The following is a 15,855-nucleotide window of genomic DNA, read 5'->3' as shown; positions in this document are numbered from 1 at the left end:
CACTTCTGATTGATAGTTTAATCGAATCAGAGGGTCTGCTACTTTTGAATCCTGGGTGCCCCTCCAGTCATGAGAACTATCTGTGTCATGCTCACTGCGTGTAAAAGGCATGTACAGGATGGGTTACTGTGCTTCAGGACGGGCTCTTGATATCAGGCCGGCCAGGACGCACTGACCATCATCCCTCCTAGCAGAGTTAGGACAGCTAAACACAGATAAGAACCAGTGTCTACCCCCAGCCCACCAAGCTTCTCCAAGGAATAGGGAGGGGCCCAGGAAGCTGGAATGGGAAGCAGAACAGCTCAGCTCACATTAAACACAATGGCTCACCTCACCATTCTCCCCTAGGGAACCTACTGGTGCTCAAACACACACCCCAGGTAGACAAAGGCAACAGGAAGACGGCACAGACTTGATCAGGAGGGTGGCTAGTAGCCTGCTCCCCTGACCAAGGGTACAAGGATACAGGTATACCCAACTATAGATTTACTGCTGCCACCACTGTCAGTCTACCTCTGCCTTGGTAGAGAGGGCAGTCGCCACTCTCTGTGAAATAGGCATGCACTATGCATGCCCCCCTCAACCTCAGAGCTAAGCTCTAGGGTCGCAGTCCATGCAAACAGGGAGATCCTCAGTGGACATACATGTTTGTCATGTTCACTGAGGTAGGGATCCAGAAACCGTACAGTAACTTTTAAGCGACTTGCCTGTAGATCACCATAAGGCAGGGGAAGCGCGCTCTCCAGAGACATGCAGAAGAATTACTGTCCCAACAGTGAGAGCTGAAGTGATTGCCCCCTCTGAACACAAGGCTTTCTTTTCACAGCCCTTCCTTGTCCTCAAGTGGCAGACTCCTTTGGGTATTAGGCCTTTCTACAGTGAGTGAGAGTGAGTGACTGTTTCTTTTCCTAGATTTGAGGGCTGGAGTGGATTTTCCCTCTGGGTAACATGTAATTTTCCCTTGGCAAGGAATGGAGTGGTTGTCGTCTCTTGGTACCTGGACCTTCTTCTGAAGTGAAGGCCAAGGTAGTTGTGCCCACTCATGGGAAATGAGCCCTTGTGAGACCCTTGACTCGCCAGTGTTACACTGCTCCTGCAGAGTCCCTTGTAATAATCATAATTCCATTTACCGATGCACTAGATCAATGTGGTATGTCAGCCCCTGGCTCACCATGTCCTCTGTTTGTGGTTCCAGGTCATGAAGAAATGTTTAGAGCTGGGAGCCAGAAAAGTCTTCTACGTTCCTGCTGACATGGAGTTGCACTCAGATCCTGAAAGAGTGGTGAAGTTTGCACTGGAAAAACTGGGTAAATTATAACAAGAAGAGGCCTTGGACAAGATGGAACCTTTGTATCAGGAAGCAGGTTCAAGGACTGAAATCAGACAGCACACTTGCATTAAAGAGCATATTCACGAGTAGTAACCAAGAAGAACCCTCAAGATCACAGAGAAACCCACAGTCCAGAGAACACCCTTGCAATAATATACATTCATAAAGGCAGAATTAGAGAGCAGTAACTGGAATAGAGAGGAGCCACTTACCAGGAAATCTCAACTGAATCAGAGATCCTCCTTTGGGCCAGAGAGTAGTCCCTGGGTCAAAGAGTCACACCTGGATTAGGGAGCCTTACTTGGATTAGACAACCAATTGCAAAGCAGCAGGTGGCCCCTACGTTAGGCAATGTTTCTAAGTAAAAAAGCAGCTCATTACCCTAGAACAGAGATGGAGGCATGCCATCAAAGCTCACAGCACACACACTCAGACACATGCAGAAATACACACATTCACACACGCACACGCAGACATCTCCATATTGTGGGTACATGCACACAGCCACACACACAATCTCTCTTTCTCAGTAGCTCTCTCTATCTCACACATACAAATGCACACTGGCAGGTACATGACCCGGAATGCTCTTGCCAACATACAACCAAGGAAGCTGGACAATCTGCCTGTCAATTCAATTAAATAACATCAAAGGCATGATTCTTGACTCTTCAAAATCCTTGCTTTCAAAAATAGAAATATCCCCTGATAGGAATTCAGAAGGAATCTCTGCTTCTAGGTAGAATAGACTGCTCTTTACCACCTACGTCTACACCAGCTGGCACACAGACATCTTTCCTTGTAATGCGCTCCATTTGTTTCCAAACAGTGCTGTTAACCCTATTAAATAGGCCATCAATAACTTTAGCAGACATTTTGTTAGCTAAATATGTGAGTCACGCTGGATCTAAATTTGTAACTGCTGTTCATCTCTATATTTTGAGCAGAATGTTATTCATTGTAGTCTGAGGAGTGGTACACAACATCACTGCAAGGGAATCCTTTACAGTCTTTTTATGCCGGACTGCTCACCAAATGCAATTCTTACGAGTTCTGTTTGCACATTCTACTGATCTACTGGCTCGTGAATGGTATCATGTGGCTCTCTAATCTTTATACTACACTATGTGAAAAGTTCATAGATCACCTTGTTGTGAATTACACTCTCGGGGCCAATTTACAAACAGCATTTTGTGGTATGCCTAATAGTGCTACTAAAGTGTTGCAAAATTATATTCACAAACCTATGAGTGTAAATCTCCAGCTCGTCTATTTTCTATAGGAAGATCCTCACACATTAAGGGGGTTATTACAACTTGGGAGGAGGTGTTAATCCGTCCCAAAAGTGACGGATATACCACCAGCCGTATTATGAGTTCCATAGGATATAATTGACTCGTAATATGGCTGGTGGTATATCCGTCACTTTACCGTCACTTTTGGGATGGATTAACACCTCCTCCAAAGTTGTAATAACCCCCTAAGTTATCTACTTAGTAGTAAATGTTGAAGCATTGGAGGAGTGGCTGGGCAAAGAGGCATACTTACTACTGAATGGAAGGTGTCTAACCCGCGGTATGAAGAGGTTTAGTGACAAGCACCCACCCACAAAAGAGTAACCCCATTGCTATTCACAAACTGTACTTCTAAAATTACCACAGACAAAAAGGGACCCAGAACAGTTGTAAGTTGTAAGCTTGGAGATGGAGTAAGTTCAGCACCACACATGACCAACTGCTGATACTGCAACCCTCCTCCAATGAAAATAATGGAGGTAGAGAATAAAATGAGATCCTTATGACATCATGTAAAATTTAGTTATTTAAAATAGTAAAAATAAATATCATTTAATGTTAAAAAACTACAAATAAATCGTAGTCATTATAAAATATTTTAACAACCCTTTTGAATGTAAACATTAATGTAACATTCATTTAATTACAATATAGTTACCCTACTTGTAACTAATTCTTTACACCACTTTTAATAATTATTACTGCATAATAGAACAATGTAATTTTTACAGTAGGTGGGAGTTTAATTTTTTTAAAATGTTAAGACAATTATTTTTAATTAATTTAATATATTTAAATTAAAGATTTAATTCAAAATTAAGGTAATGATGTATCATTTTATTTTTAAAATGGTGTTCTACATTTCAAATAAATATATAAAATTAACTCACACTTATGTAAAATATTTATTCTATTTTTTTTAAGTAAAATATTTTGTTCTACTTTTGCCTATGCTTTACTGTAGGGCGACTCCATAATCAGGTGATGATGTTCCTATGGTAAAATATTGGGGAAAAGTAAAAAAGTGTTTTTAATTCAAACAAAATGGATGAGTCCCTTTTCTAATATTTGGGTCTTTCTAGGCTTTTTAATCATATGACTTATGCCTGTTTCTCTAGGTGGTCTGGATTACCTGGTTTTGAATCACATTGGTGAAAGTCCATACGAAGCATGGTCCGGGGACGTGGAACACACCCGCTGGCTTATGCAGGTCAGGTGCCAATTTGTTTATTTATGCCAGTTGTAGACTCTTTGACTCTATAACCTTGTTTTAGTTATTTTTATATTATATTTTGCAGTTTTATTCATGTGAACTTGGTCCAAGGGCATTACAGCACTTTATGGGAGAACAAGGCATTGCCTGCAAGCCAGACATTAACTTTTTTTAAAGCACACAGAGATTACGTGATTTGCAAGGAATCACAGGGTGTTCAGACGAGGCTACGATTTGAACCTAGTTCTCCAGTTCCAAAGGCAGAGTCTCTGGCAAATAGGCCACATCTCCATCCCAGAGATCGACCCAAATTCTCCTTGGTTGACAAAGACTTTGTTTTCCTTGTTTCATTGAAAAATATACCATAGCAAGAAGCAATGCATCACCCAGGTAGGAGGTTGTCTGTGTCCTGTTCAATAAAATCCTAGGAGTGAGAGCAGGCATTTTGGTCACAGAGTCCCAACTTCTACAAAGTCTTCCAGAACTAGTGATCTTGACTGAACCTTTTGGTCATTACTGCACAAGATATATCACCTGGCAATAATATTGTATTGCCTAAATCAACCTACTTCTACTATATGAGGTAAATGTAATTACTTTTCTTAATTCTACTCATATATACCGCCCACGTTAGGTGTAGGTGGAGTTACGAATAGCAAACATACATACAATATCATCACATGTGGACACTGTCGACCTTGAAAAAGTAATATAGAACTTCATAATGTGCTTGTGGGATGTGTTTGTAGGCGAGGTTTTCCATCGGGGTTGTGGTGGTAAGTGAAGTCCTTTACCCATCGAGGTCTGTATGGGGTGAGGCTTAGGGCCCATGGGGCTGCCCATGGAGTAGGTAGATGGGAGAATTCATTTTTCTTATGGCCCTAGAGGGTTTAGAGCTCTTTTTATGACTGCGCTGATAGTGTGAGATTATCTTCCCACACTCCGCGAGTCTCCATCTGGTGGCACAGCGGACAACTTTGGCTTTGTACTGCATTCCAGAAGTTGTGTGGCATTGCCTGTGAGTAAACACGGACACTTTGTCGCTTTTATGCTGCTCTGATGCTACTTAAGGTGGACAGAAGGTACCTGTTCAAGGGATCCTCTGGGCATTCCAACGTCTAAAACACACATATAGAAAAGCTATGTCCTCCCCATACAATCTCCTATCCGTTCCATCTCATCCCCTATATGATGGATGTTTGCATTTGTATCGCTTGTACTACAACCCTACCAACTCCTGGTGTGGGCGACTTAGCCGCTTTCTTTGACCTTCGACAATTAGGCAATACTTGTCTTGCAGGTGAACTTTGTCAGCTATGTTCAGCTCGCTTCGTCTGCGCTGTCCGCGCTGGCGGAGAGTAAGGGGTCCATCGTGGTGGTGTCCTCCATAAACGGTGAGTGGATCAGCACAAAATCCTCTAAAATAAGCTAGAAAAAACAAGATTTGATTGAAACTCAGAAAGGGGGTGCGAGAGGTGGTGCAGAAGGGCAGTATAAACCATCACATCTCTGAGGATTGTATCTGACAGACTTAGAAAGGGTCAACTTTGTAATCCCAAGGAAAGTTGAGGTAGTGAGATGTGATGGTGACCTCCCAGTTCCTTCTGGGTTGGACACCGCATTGAGGTGCAGAGCTTGTCAGAAGTCAACCCCTGAATTAGGACAGGGGAACTGGAAGTGTTGGGACAGCCACATAAATGAGAAGTTGTGAATCTTTCATTTTGTCAAGTCATGCCATTTTAAACTGTTAGTATTTGTACAACGCACATTCTACCATTACTATGACCTACAAATCAGCACTCTTGGCGGGCTGGCCAGGCTGTACACAGTGAGGGCCAGTGAGATGGAAGGGCCTGTAGGGAGGTGGAGTCTGTAAGGAACAAGAAGCTAAGTAGGGGAGCTGTGGCTGGTGAGTTGGAGTCTGGAAAAGCATGGCTCTGTTGGCTTGTGGAATCAATAAGTAAGTGTGGGGCTTACTACCACATCCTACGGTGCCCACGGGGCGTCGCGCACTAAACAAATCTTTATAATATTAAGAACGTCCAGGCAGCATCTGGAGGAGGTGTGCTCAGTGTAAACATAAGACCTATGGAGATGTGCTCAGTGTAAACATAGGACCTATGGAGAAGTATGCCGTGGGTGGACATAGGACCTATGGAGAGGTGTTCTATGTGTGGACATAGGATCTATGGAGAGGTGTGCCGGTGGGCCGTGTGTTGACATAGGACCTATGGAGATGTGCTCAGTGTGGACATAAGACTTATGGAGATGTGCTCAGTGTGGACATTGGACCTATGGAGAGGTGTGCTGTGTGTGGACACTCGACATTGGAGAGGTGTGCTGTGTGTGGACATAGGACCTATGGAGAAGTGTGCCGTGTGTGGATATAGGACCTATGGGGAGGTGGGCCGTGTGTGTTGGATAGATCTATGGAGTGGTGTGCCATGTGTGGACATAGGAGCTATGGAGATGTGCTCAGTGTGGACATAGGACCTATGGAGATGTGCTTAGTGTGGACATTGGACCTATGGAGAGGTGTGCCGTGTGCGGACATAAGACATTGGAGAAGTGTGCCGTGTGTGGACATAGGACCTATGGAGATGTGTGCCGTGTGTGGACATAGGACCTATGGAGAGGTGTGCGTGCGTGGACATAGGACCTATGGAGAGGTGGGCCGTGTGTGAACATAGGACCTATGGAGATGTGCTCAGTGTGGACATAGGACCTATGGTGAAGTGTGCCGTGTGTGGACATAGGAACTATGGAGAGGTGTGCCGTGTGTGGACATGGAAACTATGGAGATGTGCTCAGTGTGGACATAGGACCTATGGAGAGGTGTGCCGTGTGTGGACATAGGACCTATTGAGATGTGCTCAGTGTGGACATAGGACCTATGGAGATGTGCTCAGTGTGGACAAAGGACCTATGGAGAGGTGTGCCATGTGTGGACATAGGACCTATGGAGAGGTGTGCCGCGTGTGGACGTAGGACCTATGGAGGAGTGTGCCGTGTGTGGACATAGGACCTATGGAGAGGTGGGCCGTGTGTGTTGGATAGATCTATGGAGTGGTGTGCCATGTGTGGACATAGGAGCTATGGAGATGTGCTCAGTGTGGACATAGGACCTATGGAGATGTGCTCAGTGTGGACATAGAACATTGGAGAAGTGTGCCGTGTGTGGACATAGGACCTATGGACATGTGCTCAGTGTGGACATAGGACCTATGGAGAGGTGTGCCGTGTGTGGACATAGGACCTAAGGAGAGGTGTGCTGTGTGTGGACATAGGAGTTATGGAGATGTGCTCAGTGTGGACATAGGACCTATGGAGAGGTGTGCCATGTGTGTACATGGGACCTATGGAGGTGTGCTCAGTGTGGACATAGGACCTATGGAGAGGTGTGCCGTGTGTGGACATAGGACCTATGGAGATGTGCTCAGTGTGGACATAGGATGTATGGAGAGGTGGGCCGTGTTTGGATATAGAACCTATGGAGATGTGCTCAGTGTGGACATAAGACCTATGGAGATGTGCTCAGTGTGGACATAGGACCTATGGAGAGGTGTGCCGTGCGTGGACATAGGACCCATGGAGAGGTGGGCCGTGTGTGGACATAGGAGTTATGGAGATGTTCTCAGTATGGACATAGGACCCATTGAGAGGTGTGCCGTGTGTGGACATAGGAGTTATGGAGATGTGCTCAGTGTGGACATAGTACATTGGAGAAGTGTGCCGTGCGTGGACATAGGACCCATGGAGAGGTGTGCCGTGTGTGTTGGATAGATCTATGGGGTGGCGCGCACAGTGCGTGAGCTGGATTCATGCAGAGGTGAGCTGTGTGCATGAGGTGGTCTGTGTGGGTTTGCACCCTGTGGAGCAGAGGTCTGTGCACATGTCTGCGGGGTGGAGCAGGGCTTGTGTGAAGGCGCTCAGTAGAGGCGCATTCAGAGACATAGTTCATGTCGCTGGAGTCATGCTGTCTTGAAGGTGATGTTGTGATGACTTATGTTTATGCTGGGAACCGAGCTCAGAACATTTTTGTGCCTGACAGCCCCATCACGATGCCTTTCTTTCTTCAGGTAAAGTTGCCACCCCATACACCACTTCCTACTCGGCTACCAAATTTGCCCTGGACGGGTTCTTCAGTTCCTTGCGGCAGGAGCTGGCCATGCAGGGCACGGACATCGCCATCACCCTCTGCATCCTGGGCCTGATCGACACCGACTATGCGATGTCGAGGATAAGGTGGGTGTGCGCGTACCCCTCGGATGAGCTCTGTGCGCCCCGGGCCAGGGTCTTCACTGCAGGGAGAGTCAAGACAGTTGTGGGGGGTCCTGGGGTAGGCTTGTTGCAGCGGGTGTAGTGACCCATTTTTCTCTTCAAGAGATGGCGATACGAGACAGAAGTAAGGTGGTCCCTGCTGGAGAGAGTGTGTGTTTTGCCCCAACCCCAGTCCTCCATGTGCACCCCTCATATGAAACTCTGAGCGCCTGATTCACAAAGGGCCTCCGCAGTCTTGGTGGGATCTCTGTACTGCAGTTTCTCGTTACGGAGGTCCTCCCAGGAGTGCGGGACCCCTGCCACGAGTGTGGGCCTCTGCCACGAGTGTGGGACCCCCGCCACAAGTGTGGGGCCTCTGCCACGAGTGCGGGACCACCGCCACGAGGGCGGGGCCTCTGCCACGAGTGGGGTACTCCCCCAATGAGTGCAGGGCCTCTGCCACGAGTGCGGGACCCCCACCATGAGTGCTGGGCCTCTGCCACGAGAGGGATACCCCCCCCACGAGTGCGGGACCCCTGCCACGAGTGCAGGGCCGCCGGGTGGGGTACACCCCACGAGTGCGGGACCCCTGCCACGAGTGCGGGACCCCTGCCACGAGTGCGGGGCCTCTGCCATGAGTGCGGGACCCCTGCCATGAGGGTGGGGCCTCTGCCACAAGTGCGGGACCGCCGCCACGAGTGCGGGACCTCTGCCATGAGTGTGGGGCCTATGCCACAAGTGCGGGTCTCTGCCATGAGTGCGGGACCCCCGCCATGAGTGTGGGGCCTCTGCCACAAGTGCGGGACCCCCACCAGCAGTGCTGGGCCTCTGCCACGAGTGCGGGGCCTCTGCCACGAGTGCTGAGGTCCTTTGTGAATCAGGCCCTGAGGGGACATCCCCGGGGATACAGCTTTGAGCCAGTGGGTCGTGCCCTGCAGGGCAGAGATTGAAATGCAGGCTGGGTGAGCTCAGCCTTTCATCCTTCTGTGATGCATAGAATGAATATGATTGAGTTGGGATAGTTGCACCAACTCCTACTAGGTCTTGCTTCCTTTTGTGTCTATAGTGGGATCTACAGAGCATTGAACGGAATCTGACAGCCTTAGAAAGAGCGGAAAAGCTCCCCCAGGTCAAGCTCTAAGGCTGCTCCCATGTAAAGCTCACAATATACAATTTAGGCAAAGGGGCACGTGTTCCTCAGAGGCCTTCCCCTACGGCGCGCAGGGTGTGGCCGAACAGTTGTGCACAGAACCCCAGAGGATTCTTGGCCATTTGCTCCCCATGGACTGAGCTTATCTCAGTGACAATCCAACACCCCCGGGGGCCAGGGACTGGGAGGCGGGTATATGGACAACAAGCTTAGAGCCCTAACTTCTAAACCAGCAGATACATCAGCAAGCGAGGTCTGATTAGATGGGGACTCAGCCAGATGCAGGCAGAAGCGGCAGACCCACCAGGTGAAATCTGATGACTGCACCACACCCTTCAGCAGCTGCAGTCTTAGAGTCTCCTTAGCTGACCTGGTGTCAGTCATGGCAGACACCCTATCAGGTGACCCCTTGATCTCTCCTGATAAGCCTACTCTTCTTCCCAGCAGTCAAAGTAGGTTCCTTCCTGGCCAAAAAGATGGAGCCTGGTCCTTTCCCCAAGTCCTAGAGTCTACAATATGCTGCTATTGGGTCTTCCCACAACAGAGGGTTTCCAGCCCTGTCCGGGGAGGTGGTGCCCAGTAAACTCTTAATACTGTCAGATATTACCCTCCTCTCTCAGTAGGTGACACTGTGACCTCTCTCCGGCAGCCAGAGACTGCTACTCTCCTATCAGGTGTGACTGCTTCTCTCTGAGTAAAGGGAGCTTGGCCTCTCTGTGCAGGAGGCTAGTAGACTACTGGGAAGGGCTGGTGTAACCTACCCTTCTCAATAGGTGGCACCATGACCACCCTCCAGCAGGCGGAACCTGGCCCTCTCTTCCTCTCAGCTGTGTCTGGCCCTCTCTTCCTCTCAGGTGTGTCTGGCCCTCTCTTCCTCTCAGGTGTGTCTGGCCCGCTCTTCCTCTCAGGTGTGTCTGGCCCTCTCTTCCTCTCAGGTGTGTCTGGCCCGCTCTTCCTCTCAGCTGTGTCTGGCCCTCTCTTCCTCTCAGGTGTGTCTGGCCCGCTCTTCCTCTCAGGTGTGTCTGTCCCTCTCTTCCTCTCAGGTGAGTCAGGGCTCTCTTCCTCTCAGGTGTGTCTGGCCCTCTAGTGTCTGGCCCTCTCTTCCTCTCAGGTGTGTCTGGCCCTCTCAGGTGTGTCTGGCCCTCTCTTCCTCTCAGGTGTGTCTGGCCCTCTCTTCCTCTCAGCTGTGTCTGGCCCTCTCTTCCGCTCAGGTGTGTCAGGCCTCTCTTCCTCTCAGGTGTGTCTGGCCCTCTCTTCCTCTCAGCTGTGTCTGGCCCTCTCTTCCGCTCAGGTGTGTCAGGCCTCTCTTCCTCTCAGGTGTGTCTGGCCCTCTCTTCCGCTCAGGTGTGTCTGGTCCTCTCTTCCTCTCAGGTGTGTCTGGCCCTCTCTTCCTCTCAGGAGTGTCTGGAACTCTCTTCCTCTCAGGTGTGTCTGGCCCCCTCTTCCTTTCAGGTGTGTCTGGCCTCTCTTCCTCTCAGGTGTGTCTGGCCCTCTCTTCCGCTCAGGTGTGTCTGGCCCTCTCTTCCTCTCAGGTGTGTCTGGCCCTCTCTTCCTCTCAGCTGTGTCTGGCCCTCTCTTCCTCTCAGGTGTGTCAGGGCTCTCTGGGCAGGTGGAGGAGGCCAGTAACCTATTAGAAGGAGGTGGCAGGACATATCTTTGCTGGTAAGTGGCACCATGACCACCCTCCGGCAGGCGGGACCTGGCCCTCTCTTCTTCTCAGCTGTGTCAGGCCCTCTCTTCCTCTAAGGTGTGTCTGGACCTCTCTTCCTCTCAGCTGTGTCTGGCCCTCTCTTCCTCTCAGGTGAGTCTGGCCCTCTCTTCCTCTCAGCTGTGTCTGGCCCGCTCTTCCTCTCAGTTGTGTCAGGCCCTCTCTTCCTCTCAGCTGTGTCTGGCCCTCTCTTCCTCTCAGGTGAGTCTGGCCCTCTCTCAGCTGTGTCTGGCCCTCTCTTCCTCTCAGGTGAGTCTGGCCCTCTCTTTCTCTCAGCTGTGTCTGGCCCTCTCTTCCTCTCAGGTGTGTCTGGCCCTCTCTTCTTCTCAGCTGTGTCAGGGCTCTCTTCCTCTCAGGTGTGTCTGGCCCTCTAGTGTCTGGCCCTCTCTTCCTCTCAGGTGTGTCTGGCCCTCTCAGGTGTGTCTGGCCCTCTCTTCCTCTCAGGTGTGTCAGGCCCTCTCTTCCTCTCAGGTGTGTCAGGGCTCTCTGGGCAGGTGGAGGAGGCCAGTAACCTATTAGAAGGAGGTGGCAGGACATATCTTTGCTGGTAAATGGCACCATGACCACCCTCCGGCAGGCGGGACCTGGCCCTTTCTTCTTCTCAGCTGTGTCAGGCCCTCTCTTCCTCTCAGGTGTGTCTGGCCCTCTCTTCCTCTCAGCTGTGTCTGGCCCTCTCTTCCTCTCAGTTGTGTCAGGCCCTCTCTTCCTCTCAGGTGTGTCTGGCCCTCTCTTCCTCTCAGGTGTGTCTGGCCCCCTCATCCTCTCAGGTGTGTCTGGCCCTCTCTTCCCTCTCTTCCTCTCAGGTGTGTCTGGCCCGCTCTTCCTCTCAGGTGTGTCTGTCCCTCTCTTCCTCTCAGGTGTGTCAGGGCTCTCTTCCTCTCAGGTGTGTCTGGCCCTCTAGTGTCTGGCCCTCTCTTCCTCTCAGGTGTGTCTGGCCCGCTCTTCCTCTCAGGTGTGTCTGGCCCGCTCTTCCTCTCAGGTGTGTCTGGCCCTCTCAGGTGTGTCTGGCCCTCTCTTCCTCTCAGGTGTGTCAGGCCTCTCTGGGCAGGTGGAGGAGGCCAGTAACCCAGTGGTTCCCAAACTGTGCGCCACGGCTCCCTGGTGCGCTGTCAAAACTAGCCAGGGGCGCCGCACACAGTCCACAGAAACCACTCGGAGGTGCTTTGAATCGGTAGCTTTTCATCGTGGTATTGGAAACAAAACCCCCTGCATTAATTATTGTGACCAGCGGAGGGCGCCAAAGTACCATTAATAATATCCCTATGACAAAAGAACAAAAATAGTTTCCAATAAATGGTTTTCAGGAACCTGAACGAGAGAATAAAGAAGACAAACTGTAAATAGTGTAGGTACAGGTACAGGCTGGGATTATGTTCCCCCACCCGCCAAAAAAAAGTAACATAATGGGGAGCCGTGGCCAACAGGGCCAATAGGTCAAAGGAGCCGGGGATTGAAAAAGTTTGGGAACCACTGCAGTAACCTATTACAAGGAGGTGGTAGGACATATCTTTGCTGGTAGGTGGTACCATGTTCTCTTTGCAGGTCCTCGGCTTTGCAGTTGGAATGTGGTGCTTTCTGATGAGGGGGTCACCTGATCCGTTCTGCGTGGCATGTCAGGCCTGGTCCTCTCCCGCCAGCTGGAAGCTGGCCATCTCTATGCCATAGGAGCTTTTATCTTGGCGTTACGCATAGTCCTTTTCAATGATGATGGAGTGTGTTAACTGCCACAATTAATGGTACGCCTGCGCGATGTGGTCAGACCATAGGTGTAGCTACAGCGTGACTACTCTGTCAGTGAAACCTCTCTGAGGGCCCGACAGAGTAAGGATAGTTAAAGGAATGGCTATATGTCTGTCCACCCAAGTAGGATGGGTGGGCATATAGCTTTTTGTTACTGACTGTCACCACCAGACAAACCCTGGTGGTAAGGGGCACTAAAAAAATGTATATTGCCCTCTACCCATGAGCTATGACTCCGATGGCGAGCGAGGCATTTTTTTTATTTTAAAAAAGAAAATCCCATTTCATGATTTTCTTTTTGAAAATAAAAAAGGGAAGTGTTTGGTGCAGGGCTCCGTCGCGTTGCCGGAGCCCTGCGCTAAGCGGTGCGGGTCTTGGCGATGCTTTATCGAGGACCACCGGTTTGGAGGTGATTAGTAAGTTGAGTGGATGGTCCCACCAGCAGCAGGATGGAGGCATCTGCTCTGACCCCTGGCGGAACCACAGGTCATGTGACGAGATGTAAAGTGGGCCCTTGTCTGCGATTCCACACCAGACCCCTGTCCGTCCTGCGCTGAAGGCGGCTAGGCCTCGTCCTGCGGGTGAAGCATCTTCGAGCTTGACACGTTGGGTAATCGCTTGTTTTCGTTCTCTTCTTTCAGGGGGAAGGTACTGATGACCCCCTACCCAGCCTCCGAGGCCGCCCTCGCCATCGTCAAAGGTGGCACCAGCAGAGATCGGGAGATTCACTATCCCTGGCAGGCGATATTCATAAGCCACGCGCGGGACTGGTACCCCGAGTTTCGGGACTGGATCATACGAGGCTTCTACAATACCACAAGCACCGGAGGCGCGCACCCCTGAAGAGAGAGGAGAGGGGCTCTTGTTTGCGGGGGGCTGCTCTCCGTCCAAGGGTCCGCGGTTCCATCGCTCTCCTCCAGAGGTCTGGCCTGATGGGACATCCCCCTGCATGAAGCTCTCACCTAGAAACTCTCCGAGGGCGACCCCTCTCTCTGCGGCCTTATCCCCAGTGGAGCTCGGATCCCCCCCGAGATCGCTCCCCACACCTAACTGTGTGCCTTGATACCCGCAGGTTAAGCGCCTTACACATCTCACTTCATTTAAGTGCCATCCCACACTATGGCCGCCTCCTTAAAGAGCATACTGGAGTAGGCGAGACCCCCCAGAACCCCCCAAACCAGTTCTCAGAAGAATGATGTCCACCCAGGTGAAATTGAAATCTGTCTGATTTTCAGGATATAATCAGTCGGCGGCCTTTCCTCCGCTGTTTCAAAGCCCCCTCTCCATCTGATGTGACACCTGGTGGTGTGGGTTCAGGGTACTGGTGTGACGTACTCATGGGAATCATGAATATTGTTACTCTGGGGAGGGGTTGGGTGTGGTATTTCTGTTCATCATACATAGATTGGACGGCAGAGACTGGAACTGACGGGAGCAGGCGGCTGATCTGATGCAGCAGTGCTTAACTTGTAAAGCATAAATGCCGGGGCCTTCCTCGGGAGCCCACCGCAGCTGGCACCAGCCATTGCCACTGCCAGCGCTGCCATTACAGCGCCTAGTTAAGAACTAACCATCACTCCCCTACCAGGCGCACAATTCAGTCTATTTTTGTGGCCCCTAAAGCTAATAGACTGGCTTGGGCAGCAGGAACTATTTGTTTTTAATGTATATTGAATTAATAAAACCACTGATTTTCTGCTTATCTTTAAGTTACACCAGCAACGACCGCCTCAAATTAAGCACTGTTGCAGACACTGAAAGAATGTGGAGCGAGCTGTCAGTCAAACCTCCTTACCTGCTGTTTAAAAACATGTAATGATGTCGTGAAAGCTAGTTTCGCTTTTGTCTGTAATCAGAATATACTAAATGTTTATGCCTTTTTAACCTTATATTCTGTTTTTATACAGCAAATACTTGACTTAACAATATCTCCAGCACATTATTTGTACCCAATGCCCTACAATAAATGGCGAATGTGAACTGCTTTGGAAGCTTCCACGAGGGGGCAGTGTTTTCTCATTTCTTGCATTCGTTTCCTATTCCTTGTAGGACATTCACAACAAACCTTCATGAGAAAGAGTAGCGCATGTGACTGCTTGCACATTCTTGCTTACTGAGGACTCCTCTGGGCAGTACTGGATTCCCCCTCGTAGCTTGTGTGTCAGTGCAGAAGAGACCCAACCACAGCCGAAACAGGGCTGGCAAAACTCTGAAACTAAGGGTCATATTTATACCTTTTTAGTGCCGCATTTGTGTCATTTTTTGATGCAAAATCGGCGCAAACTTACAAAATACAGTTGTATTTTGTAAGTTTGCGCTGTTTTCTGCGTCAATAAATGACGCAAATGTGCTGCTAAAAGGTATAAATATAGGCCTGTATACCTTTTTAGCGCCGCATTTGCGTCATTTTTTTACACAAAATTGGCACAAACTTTCAGAATACAATTAGGCCCATATTTATACTTTTTAGCGCAGCAATTGCGCCATTTGTTTTGACGCAAAAGTGGAGCAAACTTACTAAAAAAGTATAAATGTGGGCCTTAGATTTTGTAAGTTTGCGCCACTTTTGCGTCATGAAATGACGCAAATGTGGCACTAAAAAAGTGTAAATCAGGGCCAAAGCATTCAGCTTGAACAGTTCAGCCAGGGGTCCAATTTAAGAGTGTGGTGGGCGGAACAAAGGCAGTCCGGATAGCTGAGAACTTTCAATCCACAACCCTGCCTTTCCGCCCGCCATATTTAGAGTTCCTCAAGCTATCGGTGTGTATGAGATGCCATCACAGATGCTCGTACAGCGCAATCAGAAGTTTTTGTGCGCATCCGGCCCTGGTGACAGACCTTATAGCAAACACTGAAAAGTTTTTACCTTCAAAGAATAAACTCCAAAAGTGGGAGTTTGTTTCTAGAAAAGTGGAACCTAATGGACCCCATACAATGGACTTAATCCTATGGTGTGGGGTAATTTATTTATTTTTATTTTTACTGTCCCTCGGTGTCTGGATATCCCTGTCGGTGATGGGGAGTAAGAAAAAACAAGCATTTGCAATACAGTGGGTCTCGCGTTTGCTCGAGTTAGAGTTATTAGCGATGTGAACTCCTAACCGGACTTTTCTTGCCACATAAATTGAAAATGAAAAGTAAAACAGTTTCACATAACTA

General features: G+C 49.4%; 1 protein-coding gene across 2 annotated transcripts in view; it reads left to right on the top strand.

The window, feature by feature from the left end:
• HSD11B1L (hydroxysteroid 11-beta dehydrogenase 1 like) overlaps window positions 1-14,680 on the top strand; it is a 98,930-nt gene extending 84,250 nt beyond the window's left edge. Inside the window, exons 3-7 of one of the 2 annotated variants that reach the window (XM_069217041.1) lie at window positions 1,196-1,307; window positions 3,744-3,835; window positions 5,139-5,232; window positions 7,918-8,083; window positions 13,338-14,680. In XM_069217041.1, coding sequence (XP_069073142.1) covers window positions 1,196-1,307; window positions 3,744-3,835; window positions 5,139-5,232; window positions 7,918-8,083; window positions 13,338-13,539 — 666 coding nt within the window. In that variant the 3' untranslated portion in view covers window positions 13,540-14,680. The remainder of the gene's footprint in view (window positions 1-1,195; window positions 1,308-3,743; window positions 3,836-5,138; window positions 5,233-7,917; window positions 8,084-13,337) is intronic. The other variant, XM_069217042.1, reaches the window with a different exon arrangement.
• The last annotated feature ends 1,175 nt before the right edge of the window (window positions 14,681-15,855 follow it).

The sequence above is a fragment of the Pleurodeles waltl genome, chromosome 12 (assembly GCF_031143425.1).
Source record: "Pleurodeles waltl isolate 20211129_DDA chromosome 12, aPleWal1.hap1.20221129, whole genome shotgun sequence".
NCBI lineage: Eukaryota > Metazoa > Chordata > Amphibia > Caudata > Salamandridae > Pleurodeles > Pleurodeles waltl.
This window is presented reverse-complemented; position numbering and strand designations above follow the sequence as displayed.